This window comes from Felis catus, chromosome A1 (assembly GCF_018350175.1).
Source record: "Felis catus isolate Fca126 chromosome A1, F.catus_Fca126_mat1.0, whole genome shotgun sequence".
NCBI lineage: Eukaryota > Metazoa > Chordata > Mammalia > Carnivora > Felidae > Felis > Felis catus.
In genome coordinates, this window is record NC_058368.1 from 207,848,025 (window position 1) to 207,872,728 (window position 24,704).

The 24,704-nt window shown below is 41.6% G+C and overlaps 2 protein-coding genes across 11 annotated transcripts in view; one reads left to right on the forward strand and one right to left on the reverse strand.

Moving 5' to 3' along the window:
* Positions 1-11,893, forward strand: part of RICTOR (RPTOR independent companion of MTOR complex 2) — a 122,829-nt gene extending 110,936 nt beyond the window's left edge. For all 7 annotated transcript variants that reach the window (XM_023238910.2, XM_023238916.2, XM_023238911.2 and 4 more), the window contains 4 exons: positions 4,931-5,086; positions 5,420-5,543; positions 7,065-7,203; positions 7,319-11,893. In XM_023238910.2, coding sequence (XP_023094678.1) covers positions 4,931-5,086; positions 5,420-5,543; positions 7,065-7,203; positions 7,319-7,393 — 494 coding nt within the window. In that variant the 3' untranslated portion in view covers positions 7,394-11,893. The remainder of the gene's footprint in view (positions 1-4,930; positions 5,087-5,419; positions 5,544-7,064; positions 7,204-7,318) is intronic.
* A 2,340-nt stretch (positions 11,894-14,233) lies between these two features.
* OSMR (oncostatin M receptor) overlaps positions 14,234-24,704 on the reverse strand; it is a 52,499-nt gene continuing 42,028 nt past the window's right edge. For all 4 annotated transcript variants that reach the window (XM_023238974.2, XM_045037956.1, XM_023238963.2 and 1 more), the window contains exons 12-18: positions 24,065-24,244; positions 22,668-22,772; positions 21,171-21,344; positions 20,423-20,590; positions 17,336-17,417; positions 16,755-16,827; positions 14,234-16,415 (exon numbers count right to left, since the gene is read on the reverse strand). In XM_023238974.2, the coding sequence (XP_023094742.2) occupies positions 15,885-16,415; positions 16,755-16,827; positions 17,336-17,417; positions 20,423-20,590; positions 21,171-21,344; positions 22,668-22,772; positions 24,065-24,244 (1,313 nt within the window). In that variant the 3' untranslated portion in view covers positions 14,234-15,884. The remainder of the gene's footprint in view (positions 16,416-16,754; positions 16,828-17,335; positions 17,418-20,422; positions 20,591-21,170; positions 21,345-22,667; positions 22,773-24,064; positions 24,245-24,704) is intronic.

Genomic DNA, 24,704 nt, shown 5'->3' on the forward strand with positions numbered 1-24,704 from the left:
CTGCAGATCGCTAGCCCAGGGAAAGATCTAAATTCCAAATTTAAAGCAGTTTTTTTTTTTTTTTTTTTTTTTTTTTTTTTAATTTTTTTTTTTTTTTTTTTTCAACGTTTATTTATTTTTGGGACAGAGAGAGACACAGCATGAACGGGGGAGGGGCAGAGAGAGAGGGAGACACAGAATCGGAAACAGGCTCCAGGCTCTGAGCCATCAGCCCAGAGCCCGACGTGGGGCTCGAACTCGCGGACCGCGAGATCGTGACCTGGCTGAAGTCGGACGCTTAACCGACTGCGCCACCCAGGCGCCCCTTTAAAGCAGTTTCTACTGAATGTGTATCATTTTTGCACCATCATAAAGTCGACCTGTCATCAGTTGAGGACCATCTGTATTAGCAATTTCAAATTAATATGTGTTTATATGAGTGTTTAAAGTGTTTCCATAGATGTCCTTTCTTGGTGAATATCATTTAGCCACACTCAAGAAAAACCTGGTCATAACTAAAGTTCTCTGAGTTACTCTTCTAAATTTCTCCTTGATAGTCTGATTCAGAGCTTTCCAACTGATGGGTTGCAGCATGCTGATGCACCATAAATAAGATATGGGTATGCTAAGTTAATTAATTCCCTTAATGTTTCCATGCCCCCTAGGGCCTGGGTTTGGGCAAACCCTTGGCCTAGGCACTTTCCACTGTGAACAGCCCCGTCCAGGGCCCTAGTGTGCTGTAATTATTCTCATTTCCTGTGAGTGAGAGGTTTGGGCAATATTGTTCTGATGTATTATACATGGTAGAAAATAGTGTGATTTTAAATCATTTGGCTCTACATCGTTTATGATATTTTAGTTTCTGCAAGTTCTGCTTCATTTATATACTTATTCATCAAACACTTAGGAACAGTTACGATGGATTTTACTATACTGTTTTCTACTTAATTTTATCAAACAAGAAATAGGGAAACCAGCCCTCCAATTATCTAGTCAGAAGACAGTCACAGCTAATTCTAATCCATTTGTGACCTGTAGCTGGGAGAGTGATCGGCAGAGAGCGTCATGGGGTTTGGGACTTGTGAAACACTTGCTGGAAGCAGAAAGGTGCTCACCTTGGCATAGCTGTCAGAGCCTCTCGGCTGGTGCGCCAGTGATGTGAAGTGTTTCTAAGGAACAGCAGGGGAAAAATCTGAACTGGGAAATGATTGCAGTTTGTTGCTGATACCCATCTCAGAAGCATGAAGGGAGGAAGGCCAAATGGTTAAAAAGTCACCGAACTTTTATTCATTGATGCCCTTGACATAATATTTATTATGCCACTACCGTGGGCCAGACATTAAACTAGATGCCAGGAAAACTTTTGTGAGGGAAGGAAAACAAAAAATAACACACTGTTCTTACACTCTCTGAGCTTCAGTTCAGTGGGGGAAAGAAATGGATGAATGGATTGACTGATCAGTCACTTGATCAATTGATTTTGTAAATACAGTACTGCATTTGTAATAAGTGTCATCAAGGGTAGGTACATGGTATTAGCAAAGGAATACAACCAAGTAGAATACAACCAAGTCAAAGAGGAGACTTCTGAAGAAGTCATTATTGAGCTGTGGTCTAAAAAATGAATAGAAGCTAACAAAGTAAAGACTGGCATATAGAGAATTTGAAGAGAGAGTGAACAGCCAGAGCAAAGGTCTTCTCTTATGAGAGTGTACGTGGGAAGTAGGAGGGACTGAAAAGACACCTGTGTGAATAGAGCTCAGAAAGCAAGACGGAAGAGGATGTATGACCTAGAGAGATAGGCAGAGACCTGGCCCTGCAGATCTCTTGCTGCCCAGAGTATGGTCAGAGGACCAGCAGCATCAGCATCACCTACGAGTTTGTCAGAAATGCAGAATCTCACACTCCACACCTAGAATCAGAATCTGCACTTTCACGAGATTCCCAGGTTGTTCATGTGCACAGTACAGTTTCAGAAGCATTCCTGTAGGCCACCTGGAAGATTTTGTATATCAGAAAGAAGACATCCGTATTGTCCATGGCAGATAACTAAAAACTAATCCCTGTACTATTTAATGACCATTTTAAAGGAACATCAAGACTAGAGCTCATTTCATTCTTTAGAACATCTGGTCTGGCAGATGTTCAAACATGTAAAGCTCAAAGGAAAGGCTGTTGGAAGAGGGTATTTGCTAACATCCTGTTCTGCTTCTGCCACCTTCACAGATGTTCGTGCAATTATGTAGTTCTAGTGTACTTAGAAGAATGAGTTTTTTTTTTTTTTTAAATGAGAACGGATGACATGTTCAGAGATAGGATGTGATTCTAACATGTTAGACATGTTAGGAGTCATCATCGCTGGCTAAAGGGAAGGCTGAAATATATAAAAGTTTATAAGTTTTCAGAAACATGTCAGTTGAATATAGTTTAAATTTCTTACTGTTCTTGTGCTGGAATATTTTGTCATCATAGTCCCTGGGGAGTTCATCACCTGAGTCTAAAATAACACGTTCGTCTCTTACCTGGTTATTCAGCACTACTGCTTTTTTTTTTTTTTTTTTTTTTAATTTACATCCAAATTAGTTAGCATATAGTGCAACAATGATTTCAGGAGTAGATTCCTTAATGCCCCGTACCCATTTAGCCCATCCCCCCTCCCACAACCCCTCCAGTAACCCTCTGTTCTTCTGTCAGTTGGCTTTTAGTTTTGCTGATTGTTTCCTTTGCTGTGCAGAAGCTTTTTATTTTGATGAGGTCCCAATAGTTCATTTTTGCCTTTGTTTCCCTTGCCTCTGGAGACGTGTTGCATAAGAAGTTGCTGCAGGCAGGATCAAAGAGGTTTTTGCCTGCTTTCTCCTCGAGGATTTTGATGGCTTCCTGTCTTACATTAAGGTCTTTCATCCATTTTGAGTTTATTTTTGTGTATGGTGTAAGAAAGTGGTCCAGGTTCATTCTTCTGCATGTTGCTGTCCAGTTTTCCCAGCACCACTTGCTGAAAAGACTGTGTTTATTCCATTGCATATTCTTTCCTGCTTTGTCAAAAGTGAGTTGGCCATACGTTTATGGGTCCATTTCTGGGTTCTCTATTCTGTTCCATTGATCTGAGTGTCTGTTCTTGTACCATACTGTCTTGATGATTACAGCTTTGTAGTATAGCTTGAAGTCTGGGATTGTGATGCCTCCTGCTTTGGTGTTCTTTTTCAAGATCGCTTTGTCTATTCAGGGTCTTTTCTAGTTCCATACAAATTTTAGGATTATTTGTTCTAGCTCTGTGAAGAATGCCAGTGTTATTTTGATAGGGATTACATTGAACATGCAGATTGCTTTGGGTAGTATCGACATTTTAACAATATTAGTTCTTCCTATCCAGGAGCATGGAATCTTTTTCCATTTTTTTGTGTCTTCTTCAATTTCTTTCATAAATTTCTATAGTTTTCAGCGTACAGATTTTTCACCTCTTTCGTTAGATTTATTCCTAGGTATTTTATGGTTTTGGGTGCAATTATAAATGGGATCGATTCCTTGATTTCTCTTTCTGTTGCTTCATTCTTGGTGAATAGGAATGCAACCGATTTCTGTGCACTGATTTTATATCCTGCAACTTTGCTGAATTCATGAGTCAGCTCTAGCAGTTTTTTGGTGGAATCTTTTGGGTTTTCCACATAGAGCATCATGTCATCTGCGAAGAGTGAAGTTTGACCTCCTCCTGACCGATTTGGATGCCTTTGGCACTGCTGCTTTTTAAGTACATCTTTAGTTCTCAAATCTTTTGGCAATAGTTTTACTTTTTAAATCCATGAATGATGAAGTAGCATGTGTTATTTTAAGTGCCTGAAAGACACATGATTTCCTTAATAACCAGAATTTTAAAACTACGCCAATTTATAACTATTCTTTTCCAAGGAACCAAAGCATTTGCTGCTTAGTATTATGTAAATAGTAATCTTAGGAAGTGCTTAGAGGTGAGAGGAGGGGGTGATATCTGTTTTGTGGAAAAAAAACATAGGGGGAGATTGACATTGGTTTGGTTTCCTGGGCTTTAAAAATAGGGCTTTTTTTCTGTACTGTGACAACGTGCTATAGTAGAAAGACTACTGGACCATCTGTCAAGAGCTCTTACCTTCTGGCTAAGTGTGTGTCTCCTTTCTCTGAATTTCTTTTCTTTCATGAGATGAGAGTCTTAATTAATTTCCAGTATGTCTTATAGTACGAAGGTTGTATGATTTTATAGGTTGACCCGTGTTACTCCCTAAAAGGATAGCCAAAGACTTCCTGATTTCCATTTGCCCTAATCACTTTAAGTGCTCAGGAAAATTTTAAATAAAAAAATTAATGTCATCTTAGAAACACTGGAGATGTTTGGTTGATTTCAAAATCCCATCTAGGAGTACCTTAGCAATGCATGGGAAGGGTAGTAAGTTTAATTCTAAGGAATGAACTGATGATAAGCCCAGGGAAGTATGATTCTTATATTGGTAATTATTAAATGGGGAGAAAGGAAGTCATAAATAATAGTATAGTATAATCTTACCACACCCAAAGAATAAGAAAAAGAAATTTAAAATAGCAAAAGATCTTAAAGATACATATATGTCAAACTTTTTAACCATATTTCCCTTTAGGGAGGCATTTAGTTTGGGGGTGGGAGTCATGGGTGAGGGAGTAGATAAGGTACCTTCGTGTTTTATTCTATATATGTCTTTATTTGAATTCTTTAATCACATAGTTTTATGTTATTTTTGTAATTTAGGAAAATTTATGTATAAAATCTTTAGAATTTAACAAATTTCACTATCTGAACAGTCTGAATTTATTTCCAAGATCATTATGGAAAATGTTGCAAATTGGAAAGAAATTAAAAGGAATCATCTCCTCTCTGGTATATAATGCAAGCATAGGAATTAAGCCATTATAATGATACTTTAATTGCAATAATTCATTTTTTCTTCAGACCTTCAAGACATTCCATATTCTGATTGGTGTGAGCAGACTATCCATAATCCCTTAGAAGTGGTTCCTTCTAAGTTTTCAGGGATTTCTGGATGCAGTGATGGAGTGTCTCAAGAAGGCTCAGCCAGCAGCACCAAAAGCACAGAATTGTTGTTAGGTAAGTTTCAGATTCAAATCCAAACATTGTTAGTAAAACTATACTTAGTTTTGTGGTTGTTGTTGATAAATAATGTTAATTGATGTTATCTCAAAATTGTGGCCAGCCTGTTTTAGTCAGGTGTCCTTATCAGTACCTGTATTTAGTCACCTGTATCAGCTGCTGAGGTGTGTCCTTTTAGTTGGCTTCTTGCATTAGAATTTTATTTCCAGAACGATCAGTAGATTATGCGCAGTTTATCTCTGTCTTAGATCTTTAGTTTAAGAACAAATTCCATGAGTTGTAATCATTTTCTATTGTGATAAAGATAAAATATTTTAATCGCCTTTTCAGGTGTTAAAACAATTCCAGATGATACACCAATGTGCCGCATACTCCTTCGCAAAGAAGTTCTGAGATTAGTCATTAATTTGAGTAGTTCAGTTTCAACTAAATGTCATGAAACTGGGCTTTTAACGTAAGTAAACCATGAGTATTCTCTGTTCTGCTCTTTAGGGTAAAAAAGATCCTTGAAACACTTCAAAAGTTAGACTAATTAGCTTACATCCACAGTTCTGCGTGGTATATCTGTGTGAGGCTAGATTTCCTTCGTGTACTTCAAACAAAATAATGTATTACAGTAACAAATGGAATGCAGAAGTAGGTATGTGAATCTGTCTTCTGTTAAGCCGGACTTGAAGAGATCTGTAAAAATGTAAAACAATACCACTCTTCTCACTTTTTAGTTTTGGAAAATACTTTTTATTAGATGTACGTGTTTATGTTAACAGGTAATGGGCTTATTTTTTAAAAGAATTAATGTATATTTTGAAATCTTCTCAATTTTAATTTCTAATATGGTAATTAACAGTGACTGTAACCCACACAAAAATAAGCTTTTTGGGGTCTTGAATAATTTTTAAGAAAGGGTGGGAATCGTGAGACTGAACAATTTAAGATAAGTGGACCTATACAAAAACAAGTGATATTTTCTTGGTTTAATTCTTCCCCCCCTATTTTTCCTCTTTCTCGTAGTACAAGTTGCAGAATTTTTATTGTTTTTCTAAAGCAGAGCAGCATGATAAAAGAAAGTTACATTGAACCATTACCATCTTCAGTCTGCACTGTTGAAAAGCAGTGGTCCTCAGAAGAAACACAGTGCAGAGTCTCCTGTGGGCCTTTAAAAAAACAGTAACACAGAGGCGCCTGGGTGGCTCAGTCAGTTGAGCGTCCGACTTCGGCTCAGGTCATAATCTCACGGTCCGTGAGTTCGAGCCCCACGTCGGGCTCTGTGCTGACAGCTCCGAGCCTGGAGCCTGCTTCCCATCCTGTGTCTCCCTCTCTCTCTCTGCCCCTCCCCCACTCTCACTTTGTCTCACTCTGTCTCTCAAAAAATAAAAAAAAACAAAATAGTAACACAGAGGTCCTCCTGCAGACTTTCCGGCCACACACTCTCTAGCAGTAGCGGGTCTTTAGCCTGTGTATTACCCCGCATACCCCACCCCTGATTCTGAGTTAAAAGCCACTGTTAGAAGGTGGAAGATAAAAGGAGATAGCCCAGTTAAGGATATTAATAACTTCAAACTAACTTTTAAAACTTCTTTCTATTTTTTTTTTTAAGTTGGACGTGGAGCCCAACATAGGCCTTGAACTCACGACCCTGAGGTCACGCCCTGAGCTGAGATCAAGAGTCGGACACTTAACCAAAAACTTATTTCTATTTAAAAATTTAATTTTGAAAATAGTTAAGTCATCCTAGGTGGATAAATAAATTTTGCAATTTCTCATGCTAGTGAAAAAGAGTATTTCTGGTAACCCCAAACTTAAAATGTCTAGTTTAAGTGTGAGCTAGGGATATTTAATATTTTATATTCTTAGGCCAATATGCCATCAAATCAATGTCTAGAGGAAAAACATTTCAAAAGTGATATTTTGGCGGAAAAATAGGTAAGTTGTTTTTACAGTTTTTATCCCACCATCATCTTTTCTTCGGTTTTAGAATTAAGGAGAAGTATCCTCAAACATTTGATGACATCTGCCTTTATTCTGAGGTTTCTCATTTGCTCTCACACTGCACATTTAGACTTCCGTGTCGGAGGTTCATACAAGAATTATTTCAAGATGTACAGTTCTTACAAGTAAGTAGCACTCGTACTTAGGAAGTTTACCTTTCGAGAATAATTCTGTGTTTGGATAAGTTAAAGGACAGATTGTATCTGTTGAAACGCCAGCAAGTCACCACTTCTCTCCTAGATGCATGAAGAAGCAGAGGCTGTGCTGGCAGCACCACCAAAGCCACCTGCAGTGGACACAGCTGCTGAGTCCTGACCTCGGTGCTCATCGCGTGCATAGATGGACGCCATATATACTCAGACTTGCCGAGTTCCTAACAAAAAGCCTCAGAAAATGCTGACCGGGCGGCAAAGACAGGAGTAGCTTCTGTTCCAGCGATCACTGGTACACGCACAGTTGGAACTGCGGACTTCCCCAACCGGAACAACTTCCTCTTGTCCCTGTTGAGCCCTCTGGGGGTTCGCTGTTCATTACCACACTTTTAAGAATTTTAGTTACCATTGTATGCAAGAGCCAAGCACTGAATACCTACGTAGGTTTTCTACTTTTTCCTTTTAAGAGCGTAACCACAGTGGAACAATAATAGGATATGCAGAAGCACCCTTCACACAGTTATTTCTGAATTCTTTTTTTAGGGTAAATCTAAAGATGCCTTGTTTGTTAACTAATTCGTGGAAACCAGGAATCGGTGTCTCTGAGGCTGCACCCCGTTACCACAGTGGGGTGTGCAAGAACTGCTGGTATTAGAGCGGGAACTTTGGCCCTTCCGCATCTTTCCTAACGTTTGTAACACTACTTCAGAGGTTTGTAACCTCAAAGCAAAAGAAGAGCCTCAACAACCCAGAACTTGTATAAGTTATTTTGATGTTACTAGACTTGCATCACAGTTTGTTTGTTTTCTGTCTCTTCACTTTTGTTGCAGTGTGTTGTTATAGGCTATCCGAACCAATTAAGGTTTTTCACTACAGTTCTTGATTCGTATCGAAACATCATTTTATAATTCAGTATTTCCCATTTGTAGAATTGCACATGTTTTCAGTGGACTTGTCATTTGCATCAACTTCCCATATCACCATTTGAAACAGGAACCAGAGCGAGCACTATTAAATGAGACCTAAAGCAAAAGAAAGCAGTAAGTTGACACTTGGGATTTCCTGAGGAAGAGATAAGTTTGCCTCCAATTTACACATTCCGTGGGAAAAGAAGAGCCATATTTCCTTAAAAAAAAAATCATTAATGCAACTTTAATTATGATTAAAAATTGTAGTGAAAAGCCTTAAGTACCAAATTTTAAAGCAGCAGTAATTTAATTTTTTTATATCAGTGTTCTTGTTTTGCACAAACTAAATGCGGTGATAGGTGAGTTTATCAACACAATTGCCTTTATCACATTTGTGAAGCTGTTAAGTTGATGAGGGCAAGGTTTTGTTTATTTGTGTGTTTAATTTGTATATGTTTAAAGATGTTTGGAAATCTTTACAGGAATTAAACATATATGCAAATTTGTATATAAAAATAGCATGGCCATCACCATTAGAATGCTTGTAAATGAAAGGATTATCTTTTTTGAGGTCTATATATAATAGAAAAAAAAATCCAGCTGGACTGATTAGGACCCTTTTTTAATTCATTTGTTTATACCATTTTTACAGTTACACATCAGCTTTGCCACACAGTACCTTGATGAATATTTTCCCATATTACAGATTGTTTTTATAACGGGCTTGTTCTTTGAGATCTCTGTAAAGAACCCTGTGAACTAGGAAACGTAACTCACAGAGATACTGTGTTTTTTGTTTTGTTTTGTTTCTGTTTTTTTAATTTACTGGCACTGAAAGTTCCATCCGGGATGAAGCACTTCATCTCACTTCATAACGCCTCTTGACCGCGCTTCGTCCGGTGCGTTCTCGCGTGCACCGTGCAGCAGCGTCACTGTCACAGCAGAGAAGGGCTGCAGGCTGCTGCTCGTGTTCAGAAGTGGTTCTTCGGATTTGCTCTCGTAAAACCAAGTGACAATAAAATATTGTTTTTCACTTTAATTTATCACTGAACCCAAGTGTTTATTTAAATGTTAACAGTACTTTTAAGAACGTTGGTTGCCTGTCACCTTGGTCTTTGGTCTTGGACGATTGAACTGCCTTCCAGAAACCAAATGTCAGAGATATTAGACCAAATAGTGGTTAAAAACTCCAAAGGAGGTAATTTAGTAATCTTATTCATTCATGATGGGGTTGACATATTTTAGACATTCATTTTAAACACTACCTCAGTTAATATAGAGTATAAAATCTGTGGTTTAATCCCTCAAAAGTTAATAGTAATTCTTTCTTAACACACACACACACACACACATACACACACACACACACACACGCCTGTCCCCATCCTGGACCTCATTTCACTCATCCATCCTGGAATGAAGTCTTTGTTACTATTAGCCTAACAGTTTTTTGTTGTTGTTGTTGTTGTTGTTGTTGTTTTTTGACTTTTACTTTGAAAGACATGTATGTATGCATTATAGTAATTGCCTATAGCACTTAGTTTGGGGAGACAGAGTTTTGTGGTTATCAGTAATCTAAGGGGAAAAAAAAGTCTGTACTTAAATGTATAGTGCTATTTGGTTTATCCATGTTTCACTGATGGGTCTAATATGTTTTCAAGTACTCATTTGTATAAAAGACTTTGATAATGCAAAATGCTCACATGCAGTGCCAAGTGATTAACTTAGTATTTAAAAATTTTAAATTATAGCAGAAAAGATTAGGAATGGTGTCAGTGGTAATAGAAATAATTGAGAAAATCATCTATAAATAATAGATAACTACCAGACTATAAAGTACCAAAATAATGTCAATACTGTAGTTTTTTGAGATTTTAGAATTAATCTTAGTCCATATAAATTTGTACTATTGGTAATTATTGAATAATTGGGAGGAATTTGGGCAGTTGTGCTTGTTGTAAGCTGTGAATATCTAATTATAAAGTGAATTGTTATTTCTAATTGAAATTTTTTTTCAAGAACAGATTTCAGCTTCACATACTAAATACTGATAAATGATAAGGAAATTAGAAATTAGTATTGATAATTAAATATGGTCTAAGATTTCTTATACTTTTATTTCCTATTTATGCCTAGGTAGATTTGAAGGGGGGAAATGTCTCCCTAATAAAAAATTTTCTAATAAAGATTAGTAGCATAAGTACGTTCTGTAAGACAGTGACATTAAAATAGAGGCTCTCTGGAGGTATCGATATACATCATTATGCCAGTTATTCTAACATCATGTGTACAAGTTCTTTTGAAATAGTAGCTTTAATAGTCTTCAGCTCTTTTATCCAGGGCTTGAGGTAATTAAAGCTGAGTTCTTCAGGGCACATCACGGTGGTAAAGCGTTCGACAGTGAGGCGTCAGTGCTTATTCTGATTTGTCTACTGCTCTTTATATAAATTGTTTTTTCATTCCATTCAGAAGATGCCTTTTATCCCCACATTAAAGCACAGATCATTGAGCAATAAAAACCCATCAAATTGTCCAGATTACAACCACAGTCGTTTTTGCATGGTAAGAGTGAGGTGCTAACTTTGTGTGAGATTAGCTTTGTAAACCACGCTGGGAAAAGTCCTTTGGAAGGAAGGTTTTCCCCCTTTTGTTTTATGCTTCCAGTGTTGTCTCAGATCAACAATCCAATACACATGGGAAAAAAGAGAAGGTAGAACTAACTGAGAGAGTTTTGGGAGAAGAACTGATGGGATGAAAGAACATTTCAGGTTTTCCAAAATGTAAGTTGGGGAAGGTCTCCCTTGTCTCCCCATTCAGGAAATCCATTATTACCAGCTTCATTTCCAGAGTATCACTACAGTGAGAGTTTCCTTACAAAAGCCTACTAGTGAAATGGATAGCAGTGTCTATCAGACAACGTTGAAATCTGTGAGAATCTTTCTAGGAACATTCTTTCTTTCTTTTAGTTCCAGGTTTCCAGAGTAGATTTCATTCATAGTAGGTTTATATGACTCACACAGAATGTGGATTCCCCACCCCCCTTTGGAGTATTTTTGTAATGTAGGTGGATAGCTATGCCACAACACGCATTAATTGCACATCTTATTTGATTCTTTTTATAAAATATTTAATTTGAAGAATATAATTTATGCCAAAAAGTATACCTTATAATTTTGTCACTAAGTTGGTTGATTTAGCACAAATATACAAAGCATTGGGGCAGAGGCGGGGAGATAAAAATTGTTCGTAGATAATAGTTGAAAAATGTTCCATTACTGGCCTGGCAGAAACCCTGAAGCTGCGTTGTAAAACAAATGGTGTAGATTAGTTTTGAAAAGTGGTAAGTGGTAAGGCATTGTGAATAAAATCTCGGACTTAATGCTCCCTAACCACACGATATTCTTTTTTTATTTAGTAATAAGCTGCTACATATTTGGAGGTTCTGGTGTTTGTAGGTCACTGAACAGACATTGAAATCTGATTTATATTGTACAACTGTAACATAGAAAGAAAAAGTATTTATATATTTTCCGTAAGAATATTTCATTGAGTTGTGTATAATTTAAAGAAGGTTTGTCCCCAAATGGTTTTGCTCACCTTGATTGTGTGTGTGTGTGTGTGTGCGCGCGCGCGTGTGTGGTTTTCTTGTTTTTGTATAATGTGTACAGTTTATGTCAAGGGCATTAAAAGCCTCCTGAAGCATAATCTTATCAAAGGGATACATTGTTAATAAAATGTACTTAAAATTCTTAAAACCTGTGTTGTTCTATTTGAAATTTTAAAACAATCAGTGGATTGAATTGCGTTGATTTGAATTAGTGCCACTATGGCTGATACGTGTGACGCCCGGTAAAAATGACTTTTAGGTACTACAGATAAGAGTCTAGTTCCATTAACACATCAGTGGCCTATTCCAAATGTTTTAACATATCTATACTTAGAAAAACATTCTTCATAATCTAAGCAAATACTTTATAGCTTGGTTTTTTTTTTTTTTTTTTTTTTTACTTCATTGTAAAAGGTTTGAAAAACTGGATCTGTCTTTAAAACAGTTCTAAATTTTCCGAGGAAATATACAATATAAGTGATGATGGTATGTATGATGATGACTTTTTGTGGGAAGGTATTTGATTTCTCCTGCAGAAACTTGTCCTCATCAGATAGGGTATCATATAGCCACCTAGTGGCGAAAGAAAATACCACAAGGGAAATTACCAAGGCTGGAGAGTAAAATTCAAAGACGAAGCCAGGTCAAAGCTAGGTTATAGTTGACTATGTGTGGTACGATAGTCTCGCTTACAGAAACAGATTGTTTGGATAACTTGGTTCTTGGGCATATTTCTGTGTATCGTTTTCCCATTGCCTTCTGTATGTGCATGTTTTGGGCCCCAAAATAAACTTAAAAAAAGCATACTTAATAATCATCATACAGCTGATCTTTGTAGACCTAAACTTTAGAAAGTTTATTTCATTTAAAAAGAAGACTCTTTGGTATATAAAAATACTCAAAAATAAAATACCGTCTTAGTCCATTTAGGCGACTGTAATAATACACCACAGATTGGGTAGCTTATAAACAACAGAGAAATCTATTTCTCTGGTTCTGGAGGCTGGACGGCTGAGGCCAGAATGCTAGCATGGTCGAGGGAGGGCCGTCTCCTAGGCCCCAGAATTCTCGTTGTGTCCTGACGTGGCACAAGGAATAGGGAGCCCTCCCGGGTCTCATAAGCACACTCATCCCGAGTACGTGAGGGCTCCAGCCTTGTGACCTAATCACCTTCCAAAGGCCCCATCTCCTAATACCGTTATCTTTGGGGGTTAGGATTTCAACATGGGAATTTTGAGGAGGACAATCATTCAGATTGTAGCAACTACTTTTGCATTGATTTAAGAAAAAAATACTAAAGCTTGTTTCTTTAATGCTTATCTTAGAGGATCAAGTCAACTGCCTTTGCTTGGTGCTTTAAGTTGAATATATTTAGTTACTGTATATCTTTTAACTGCTCATTCTGAAGACATTTTCTGTTGTATCTCTTCAAGGGTTTTTAAAGGTTCTTTATGCAAAATGCTTAATATGTTTTGTAAATTCTTTGCGATGAAAGCCAGTTTTCTTTCCATGGAGCTCTTACAAGAAATACTAGATGTTGTCTAATTCAACTTGATCTTCTCAGTAAATACACATCCTAGCGGGGAATCGGTTTCGTTAGAATCAGCACGAGTCAGGTGTTAGACTGGGAGCAAGCACCTTTGGTGGCGAGTCCGTGGTTTGGTGTGGCGGCGTCCCTGCACCCAGCCTGAACCGTCACGGTCCCCTGCAGGCAGCTGAGGACTGCTCTCCAGTTTGATGTGGTATTTAGAGATCATTAACACCAGTGCTGCCCACCATCAAAATACCCTGATATTTCTAAGGAAGTGTTACTAATTCGGCTTTAGGTACAGTTCTTTTTAAAGGTATTCACGGTTATGTTAGGAAAAGTAGAGCTTATCTAGAGGAACGCACATATTTGCAGATGAAATCATACAATTCGCTTCCAAATATCAGGAGGGAGGGCGGATAAGGGTACGGATGGACTGAAACAGCCGTGGGTTAGTGGCTGTGGGGCTGATGATATACATAAGGGTTTGTTAAACTTACTATACTTTTCTGTCATTTGAAATTCTCCAGGAGTATTTTTTTCATCCTAATAATTCTGACACATGAATACAAATTTCAAAGTTTCTGAAGAACATTGCTTAAAGCAATGCTGTTAAGACGCCACATAGTATTGACAAATGCTTTAAATATGACCGTGTTTGGTGTTACGGACATGGGAGAATGTTTATAGCCAAAACTGCAGTCATAGTGATATTGTAAGCATTAAGTTATGTAGCCCCACATTTCCTGTTGGTATTTTGCTTTATGGTTCTCAAGGTTGAGTGTGCATCCAAATGCTTGGAAGGGAGCTGATGACACACATATTTCAGGTCTCAAGCCATGGAGATTCTGATGAGGTTTGGAGTGTTATCCCCAAATTTACATTTTTAGTGAGCTCATGAGGTGACTGGCTATACTTACTGTTAGATTTTCATTTCATTGAGGTAGAGAACACACAAAATGCAGCTGCGAAATATTTTAATTAAGGCTTTTTTGCAACAAAAATGACTTCAAGGTTTTGTGGATTATTTTTAAAAGAAAATCCATATGAAAGACACTAGTTACAAATCTGTCTTCACTGCCATTGCCATTTCTTTTATAGTTGCATGAGAAAGGAGCAAGGAGTCTAAGTGATGACAATACTGGCCCCCAAAGTCTTCTCAAAGCTGTTAGATTACTCAAGATACTCATTTTTACAGTGTTAGGAATACATGCCCAGTTCTCCACCAAAAGGTTCAGTTCTAAGGAAAAGGTTGAAAAGCCTGAACAGAAGCCCTGCTTGTGCTGGTCTATTTCGGCCAGTTGGCAGTCACCTTACTTGGAGGTGTGCGTCTTTTGCTCTCAGTCTTGGCTGTGTGGTGCCGATGACACAGTGCGGGGCGTTCGGTACCAGAGGCGGAGGCGCTGTCGCTTCCGGCACAGCAAGCGAGGAGTTCCTAAACATGCTTGCTTAAAACATGGTAAATAAACGTAAAGCGCCGATGGGCAGAAGGCAGAGAAAGGACCGGGCACGTGTGGAATGCCCGCTATGCCCCCGGTGCCTTGTACATACTGGTTCAAGGAGACAAAGCCGCTGCTGAGCGAATACAGAATTTCCCCACCCTATATAGAGCTTTTTACAATTATGTCTAAACCATGCCCAACGATGGGGGTGCACTTTATTCATTATGTTAGCATAACAGGAATATAAATGAAGACAGTGAGGGTATTTTCTTGACCCAGACCATTGCAAAGACCAAAGGGTGCCAAATGAGAACAGGTCATTTCTGTATAGTAGTTCTTGAAAAAAAGAGGAAACAGAAAATGTGAATGGAATTAATAACATTTTCTCGTTTCTATTCAGAGGTAGTTGTCAAAAAGCACGGTCAAAGACTGATGTCTACCAAGTAGGAGTGCTGTTATCCTGACAGTAAGTTAAGAGTCCCTGCCAGTCCCGCTCTTGCGTCGCATGCAATAGGTTCAGTGGAAAGGCAGTTGGGATCTTCCTGATCATTCACGTGTCTACCTTTCTAAGGTCTGTGCCCCCAGAAGAGTTCATTTTACTGCATCGGTGAACTACAGATTATCATCGCTTCAAGGCAAGTCTAAAATCTGTTTTACCCTCAAACGTCTGTGATTTTTTTCATTAAACACACCCGGAATAACATTGACACTTCATGCTCTAGTATCGAATCTTCTGTGGCCTTTATTAAAACCTTAAATCTAGTTCCTTTACCCTAAAGATACGGAACGTGGGGGTAAAGCTTAATGGAAAATTTCCTCACTAAAAACTGAACTTGTGGGACCACAGCCCCCCTGTCCAGTACTGAGGGTCTGGGGTCTATCTCTATGTCAGGTTCCAGGCCTGCTTTTCGAAAGGTGGGCCTGGAGCACACCAGCAAGGGGAGCCTGTCCCCAGGAGCCTGCCATGTCTACGGCAAGCCTGCTCCAAGGAGGAGTGCTAAGTTCCATAGCTCCTGACCTCTCAACCCGAGCCGGACTGTAGTGGTCTCACACGCCCCCCGTGACCGCTCGGTGGGTTTACGTACCGAGGCATCTGGTGACAGAATGGTGCCGCCGAGCCTCCTGTTCATGTCTGTGTAGCAGAAAGGCATGCGACGGGTACATACTGATTAGTGGTCGTGCTCACCTTCATCTAAGAGGGTAATCGAGGGAGGAGAGGCCAGACCCATGGGAATGGCCATTTGCGTTTTGTACTCTGAACACAGTGCTGGCTCTGGTGGATTTGTGGGGAGACTGGACTTGTCTCCACACATGGGTGAGGCCAACTGGGACACATAATTCAAATTAGTTTCTCCAGCTGGTATTTCTCCCAGGGAGTTGACGTAGTTTTTTCCTAGTGCCTTCGGTACATTTTCAGATGATGTCAACAGTCCCAGCTGACTTGGCTGGGCTTTAGGGGTTACTGGGACGTGGCCACAAGAAACGGAGTCAGAAGCCGCCTGATTATAGGTAAAGTTCTCAAAACAGATGCAGGGGCCAGGCCCGGAGTGGCTCTTCTCTGTTGGGAGGAGGTAAAGGTAGGTGGGCTTGGTGGGTTCAGTTTCTGTCAGTGACTTCCTAGTGCCTTCCTGCTTGTTTATGACTTCAATAGCATCTGGAATACAGTCCTTGACATTCATTATTGTTAGGCGGGGGTTCTCCTGGAACAAACAAAAGAAATGCAAATAGTGTGTGTGTGTGTGTGTGTGTGTGTGTGTGTGTCAGAGTATATAAAGTATATGCGAAACGCACTCAGGGCTTCAGGTTTTGTGTGTGTGTTCTCCTAGTCACAAGTTAACTGCAGGTGCTGTTGCAAACCAAAGGATTTCCCCCGATGGAAGAAATCTCAAGGCTCCATTCACCCATTTCACAGCCCTGGGAGATGAGGTGGCCATCGCTGTTATATCTTCTAAGGAAGTCTAGAAAAGTACTATCACAGCCCTAACCTTCGATTAGTCTTTAACAGATACATGGTATACGTACAATCTCCCAGCATTTACCTTGGATTTTATTAATGACAGAACGCTGCTCTTGTAAGGATCTGGAATGTCAGGGTAACACTTCTCCTTCATCCTACAAAACAGTGAAAATTAGACTGAATTTTGCAATATAGTGAATAGTTTAGAGAAGTCTGCAGTCAGCTTCCTGGGTGCTCACCCTCCCTCTATCACTGACTGTGGGACCTTGGCCAGGCTATTTAACTCCGCTATGTTTACATCTTCTCATCCATTCAACGGAGATAAGGCTCTTACTTACAAGTGGCGTGGAGAGGATTAAATGAGCCGGAGGCAAAGTACTCAGAATCACTTAGAATACTGCCAAGCACACACTACGTGAAATACCATAATCTTAACTAGTGTTACTGAACAGGCTTTGCAATCTTTTCAAACGGCTATTGTTTTCCTTATGTCTCGACCTGAAAAGCAAAAATGTTAATAGAATTTTCACATTTTCATCGAAGTCTCTGTCCTTCACCTTTGTAGCACCTTCTCTCATTTTATTCCGTGTGATTTCTATCTTATTAAACTCTTTTCTAGATATTTCTCTGTCTTCTTAGATAAAATCTTCCCCACGCACTTACCATTGACTTTTCAAGTAGCATAAGATCATGATGAGCAAAATGGAGAAAATCATGGGGAGTATGATACGTATCAGTATATGGGCTGGAGAAGAAAACAGAGAAAATTTTCCTGAGTACTTTTCCCTCCTCAAGGAACAAAGGTAAGTTTGAGAGTAATTTTACATAGTTATTAATCCTCAAAGGGCTAGTTATGCAAGATTCGATCTGAATTCTGGCTGATGGGGTGGGGGGTTCCACCTCCCAACCAACACAGGGACCGTTCGCCGTCAACACCTTGACTTGGACTTGGTCCCTCCTCTATGAGACCGGATCACTACTCCCAATTCTTCAACCCCCCCCGCCCCCATATCAGAATTATTACCCCCCCCCACCCTTGCCAAAGCTTCACAGTGAGCGTACTTCCCTGTGTCCTGACTTGGGGCTCAGCCACGTGACTAGGTTTGGCCAATGGGCTGGTAGTAGCTGTAACACGAGCAGCTGCTTTAAGTGCACGCGCACAGCCAGCCTGCCTTGCCCTCTAGGCCCCTGTGATCCACCAGGAGAAGGATCTGTCTCTCACAACCGCTGCCCTCTTAGCCTGAGCCCCAGAGTGAAGCCATGGAACCAACCCAAACCTGACGGAAGCCTGGAGTCCAGCCTGGCACAGCCCCGCTGAGATCAGTTAAGCCAAGAGCATGAACAGAAATACTCGTTTTTGAATGCCACGGAGATTTTGAGGGTTTCTGTTACACTTCAGAAATGAACTAATGCACCCCCCACTTTTAGTCAGTCTCAGACAAAATGACCTGAATGTGTCTTAACCTGGAATAATTACCCATTTTGATTCCTCAGGTAGGTCATTTTCTTAAATACCCATCTTTTGTGTTCCCACTGCCTGCAAGCCCAACAAATAGTAATTCCACTGGGCCAGTAAACACCGTCTTTTGCAGATGCAAATTGCACGCGGGGGTGGGGGGGGGTGGGCTAACGGTCATTCACACGTACACATGTATGTATATTTCTGTTCAATATATCTGCTTCCCTGCCCCCCCCCCAGCCTCCCTCCCACCCCACCTGCTCACCAGCCCTGACACCTGGCTGTCCTGGAAGGAATGAGGTTTGATATGGGGCTGGGGATATGGTGGGAAATGTTGGCATTTTGTAAGGGAGGACGGGCCTGGGTAGATGCCCAGCCCAGTGCTATGAGGCAGCACAGGGGTCTGAAGAAAAGGACACACGGAGAGGTAAGACGATGCCGGAGCAAACACCTCACCAACTGGCCTGAAGTTAAACCTGATGGCAGAAAGGGGGAAGAAACTCTCTTCCTGACTCCACTAAAGAATACTTTGCTCTCAACTCAGTATTTGGACTACTATGACTGGTTTTAAGATTCGGTTAAGTTATAGACTTCTAACTTACTTAAGAAGCCCGGGGACCTAGCCATGGTAGTTTCCAAGTTTCAGACTGGTTTTGCTAAACTTTTTTAGCAAAATGCATGATGAAATGCATTATATGCATTCAGAAAAGTGCTCATAAGAGCACAGCTCAATGCATTTTCACAAGTGCCAACACACGTGGCCAGTACCCAGAGCAAGAAAAGGAACATCAGCTCCCCAGAAAGCCCCCCTGGTGTCCCCATCCAATCATCGTCCCCTCCCAAGGTAACCACCATCTTGCCTTCTAATAACACACATGGCATTTGCCTCTTTCTGTAGCGGACTCTTACAGCAAGGGTCAGGGCTGGCTTCTGTCACTCAGCATGGCAGTTGTGACATTAGCCCGTATTATTTTTGTAACTGCAGAATGTCATTCTCATTGCTCTAATTACGCACTTTATTTTCCTTCTTAATAATAGTCAATAAGCCAATAAAGAGTCACAGCCGAGGCTAAGGAGGTTTATCATGAATAAGGGAGATAAATGAAATCTAGAAAATATACTTGAGGTAAAGATAGTTATTTGTATTATGATGTATGTGTACACACACACACACACACACACACACACACCCTCTACCAGCTAAATAAATACCACGGCTGGAATACAACAGCCTGAATATAAATTAAAATTTTTTGACTTTACCCTAAAACAGTTAAGAGTGCTCAAATAATATAAATCCTTGACTGACATCTGAGAGTTCTGACCTTCAACTTGGAAACCTGGGGCCACGTTGCAGCTGACAAGTGAGCAGCCCTGAGTGCCCCGATCTGCCGGCATAGACACAGATGTCCTCACCCTGGTCAGCAGGCTCCACCTGCTGTGGCCACCATGTCCCTCCGGCTCCGCCACCAGCAAAGGGACCCTGCACCGAGGACCTAGGATCGCTGGTAACTTGAAGCAGACTTTTCAGCCTGTTTCCCAGAGAGGAGTGTCTGCAAAGGTCCCTTCCAGTGGGGACCTTCCATGATACACAATTTGATACTTGCTTTTCCTCTTCTTCTCCATCAGTATCTTCCTCCCCCTGCACCCCCACCCCCACCTTCCTGTTTATTGGAGGTCAGTGTTTACCACCAGAATCTGATTTACCATTAACTGGTTCCTGCTGCCCTTCTCCCTGCCCTCTTCTTTCTCCTCCTTTCAAGCCAAATGCATTTTGAAAAGTGGATCTCTTTGTCTCATTTTTCCCCCACCAATCGGCAAACAGTAGGTTCATGAAGGAACCTGCCTGATCCCAGCAGACCCCACCCCATCTCTCTCAACTGCCCCCAGGAAGGCAAAGTCAGGAAGCGGCTGGTTTGCCACTGAGGGAAACCAGCCAGGGAGCCGGCTGCCGAGGGCAGCTCTGCTGAGAAAACCACCCGCCCTCCTCTAGACAGTGGGCCTGGGGCCCCGGGGGCCCTTCTGAAGTTGACAGGAAACTGCCATCTGTGATTTTCCAGCCATTTTGGGACTGAGTTCAAGTCATTTTGGGCCCGAGTGGCTCAGGGACCACTGCGACAGACAGGCCAGAGGAAGGTTCCAGGCCATAAGTCAGTCAGACTCTTGTCTGTTTAACGTAGTTGGATTCTGTGTGACATTTTGTGTGTGTGTGTGACACAGAATCCCATCTAGAGAAAGAGAAAGAGAGACAGAGAAGAAAGGTTTAAAAATTCCTGATCTCGACAACTCACAGTATTCATCTGGAGTTGTGACCTTTGTGAAAGCGCCCTGGGGGCCCTCGCCGACACTGGTGTATGGAGTGAGGAAAAACTCATAGAAAGACGCCGGCTGCAGGTTTTCCACGACAAATGTCTTCTGTTTGGGGTTGTCAATTTTGTATTTGCAACATATTGAATCATCTGTAATTTAAAAGAAAAAACAAATTTTTTTCAAGAAAAAAAAAAGAGCATGAGAGACATCTTATGACAGGGTTGGGCACCAATAATCGTCTTGTTGACTCAGCACCGTCAACATCCTACACCAACCAAATATTAAATCATCATTTCATCACTCTGGGTCATGGCTGAAATCTTGAAAACATGGCAAGAAAAGCTGGTGATCCAGAGAGAGCACACAAGTGTGGGAGAGACAGTGAGAGCTGGGGAGAGACTTAAAAATACATTGTAATAACCTTTAACAAAGTCAAAGGGAAATAAAGAAAAAGGGCTTAGCGAGGAAGCTTCGTAACCGGCAGGTTTTCCCAAGCAGCTGATGGTATTTCAAATGCTTCCCAAAATACCGGGCACTCTGTTTTAAGTAAGTCAAAACACTGACCCCCTGCCATCTGGCCCACTAGTTTGCTGAAGAACACTCTGGATCAAAAAGCACGCGTGAACAGGATTCGGTGTGGCCGGGCTCAGACATGGCCGCCTCGCTGGCAGTTTTGAAGAGTGAAGTCTTGAAAGAAAGAGTAAACCAACCAACAAACACACGCGTCACCTGAGAGGACTGCCTTTTCAGATCCCGGGAGGCACCGCGCAGCCTTGGACTTCAGATAGAGGGAGTACCCTTGTACAAAACCGGGCTGGGACTCGGCGGCATAGTCCTTCCAGCTCAGAGTAAAGGAGTAGGAGGTCAGGTTACTCATGAGCACTTGAGGGTTGTCTGAAGGCACTAGGAAAGGAAGTTGGGGTAAGAAGAGTCGTCACTCGGAAATCTTCTCAGAGGGCTCACGTGAACTAAAAGAAGGGCCACAGCCAACCCCAGAGCCTGTAGGCACTTACATGCCTCGTTCGGGAGTTTTCTCCACTTCTCGGGGGGGATTTATGCCCTGACACAGTTTGTGAGGCCTGGGAAGGAGGGGACCCATCTTCCTGTCCAAGTCTTGCCTTTCACAGATGAAGACAAGGACGGCCAGAGAGACTCAACAGCTTGCGGGAGGTCACGCAGCAAAAAGGAGAATGAAGGCCTTCTTAGACTTCATTCTGCTCTCGGATTCTAAACAGTGCTCAACGGAAGACCCTGCCAGAGGACGGACTGAAGGGGGTTTTGGCGGGACTCTAGCTCCCGGGTTATGACAGCACCAAGCTACGCAAGCGTCACTGAAGCAACCCAGGAGTGTTTGTTCTGGAGGTTTCCTGAGCCTGTTTCACACGCACGTGCGCGCACACCCTGCCAGTCTCAGCCCCCTCCCACCCATGAAGGGGTGGGAAGAGGTGACCTGATCGGTGCAAGGGAGGAGAGGTCCCAAAGGGCCCAGATTTCAATGGGATTGAAATTGCCTTCCGTGGCTGGTGGAACCACAGGAAAATTTCCAGAGGATGATTTCACGGCATGTGTCAAAAGTCTTAAAAATTGTAAAAGAAATGAGAAACTATGTAAATTCATGCCTTGATTCAAGTACTCTAAGACCTCATTTAAAAACCATTATTGTGGATATGGACAAAGATTTCACTAGAATGATGGTGACTCGGGGCATAAGAGGTTGGGCTAAGGATAAAAGAGACTGAGCACTGCAGAGAGAAATCACTTGAAGATGCGTTTCATAGTTTATAGCTGAAAAACTTGTAATCCTCAATGTCCGACGACAGGCGATTTGACATATGCAAACAATTATTTGCAATGATATAGTTAAATAATACTTAGTGACACGCGTCAAAAAAGCACTTTATAAACTGGATGAAGTCCCATTTTTACTTAAAAATGTTTATCTGTACAGGGAGAGAAATACCTGGATATACATCAAATATTAACTCGGGATATTTGTTTTCTGGGGTGGCAAAATTAGCAATGAGTTTGTCTTCTTTTGCCATACGCTGTCTTTAATGAAAATGGTTTATAGTTTATGATTAAAAATATTTTTTAAATCCAATTACCAGAACAAATGGGACCCTGCAAATCAGGAAGAGTGTTGAAATATTCCTGAACCCACAGCTCGGATCACTGGATTGTTCTGAACAAGTCTGCCCACGGACACGTTAAGCGCTGTAGACTTACCCAGTTCCTGGGAGTATCCCGTTTTTTTCTCTAATAAATAAGGAATCCTTTCTGTAGAAATTCCATAAATTCTGAAGTTGTATCGAACCCCTGGTCTAAAAGCATCTACGGAAGAAAGGTCAACAGGTTTTCAATAACACAGAGTGACATTCTCTTTATTTCTGCAAAGGAACAAATGAAAAATGAATTGGCGTCTCCTAAATGCCTTCCTCCTCGGGATTTCTGCACTTCATCTCCACCGTCTTCCCTGCTTCCACTGGCCTTAGAGTCCACTGTCTCCAACTAAGCCTGCGGGAGCTGTCCTCCACGCCGTCCTCTCCAACAAGGGCTCTCGAACACCATCTTGTCCACGTGCAGGAAAGTGGGTGCAGAATTCAGTCACGCACAGAAAACCATTTTATTTTACTTTGTAATGTTTATTTAGTTTTTGAGAGAGAGAGACAGAGTGTGAGCAGGGGAGGGGCAGAGAGAGAGAGGGGAAGACACAGAATCCGAAGCAGGCTCCAGGCTCGGAGCTGTCAGCACAGAGCTCGACACGGGGCTCGAACCCATGAGCCGTGAGATCATGACCTGAGCCGAAGTCGGAAGCTCGACCGACTGGGCCACCCAGGCGTCCCCAGAAAACCATTTTAAAGTCTCTTCTGACTCCAAGTCCCCTGCAGCGACTTGTCTTCTCTCGCCACCCCCCACCCCACCAAGCTGAGCACTGGAAGGCTTTGCTTGCACTTCCTCATTTTCCCCTCACACCCGCACCTCTGCAATCCACCTTCGGCACCCGCCATGCCACTGACACCGCCCCGGCCAAAGGCAGCCTCATTCCCCCACTGAATGCCCTCCCTGGCCTCCGTCACCCTCTGCAGGTCGACGATTCCCCACATCTTTACCTCGAGCCCAGCAGATGGCGCTACTGACACCTCTACTCCAGCAGCAAACCTAGGCTTCTGGGACTCCACTAAACTGCCAATCCTGAAATTACAACTCCAACGCGGGAGGTAAGAGATCAAATTCTACATTTGCCACCGAAAGTGAAGGAGCTGATGATTGACTCCGACCACGCTATGTCCTAAATGTGTCCCAAATCCATACACCTCTCTAGACGGGGAGGGTTATAATGTCCCTTTGCCGTTCGTTTGAGAGAACTGATTTCAAGGCACAAATTTATAAAATCGTGAAAACCTATCCCAGCCTCAGGTCCAGAGCGTGTCTGTGAAAGTATGTTTCAGACCAAATCTTAGACCACATCATTGCAAAATGTGAACTCCTCGCCCCCGGGCCTGATTTCGTCATTTCAAAATGATTAGTTTAGCACCAAGTATCCATGAGATGGTCCAGAGGTCCTGGTTGAACTTGCTGCAAGGTGCAGGGAACAAGATGGTAACACGGAGGACTCTCCTTACCTGAGCTGACAACTGTGCTTGTGGTATTGGGACCTAGGTTTTTCCACTGGAGATCACAGAGCGGGTCCCCGGGACGTTCACACCACTCCACGACGTAGCCCGTGACGTCTCCGGGTTGGGGTTTCCAAGACAGACAGAATCCGTCCTCTGTGCCCTTGACTCTTTCTTCTTCAACCTCTTCTGCACATTACAAATACAGCCACGCTTCAGATGGAATTCATTGTACATTTCAAAAAAGTGTTTGAAGAAGAAAATAAACTGGAACACGTACTGTCTCTGACAGTTAACGGCCCCATCACTTGAGTGGCTACAGAAGCTCGGGGATGGGGTAATGTTTTCACAGGTGATTTCCTGCCTCTCACCTCCCAGCAAATATTTACGTCTGCCCTTAGGATACCTCTGTTCTAATCTTCTGAGACCCAACGAGACTTCAGCCCCAAGACAAGCGTCAGTGAACGACTTGCCATCAGGCCAAATCCAGCCTCCAAAGCTTGTTTTATGACCCTTGAGCTAAGAAGGGGTTTAAGATTTTTAAAGAGCTGTCAAAAACAAAGAATACAGAGTATTGAACAGAGGCAGATCATACGATCGAACGATATTGAACAGAGGCAGATCTGTGAAGCCTGAAATATTTCCTATC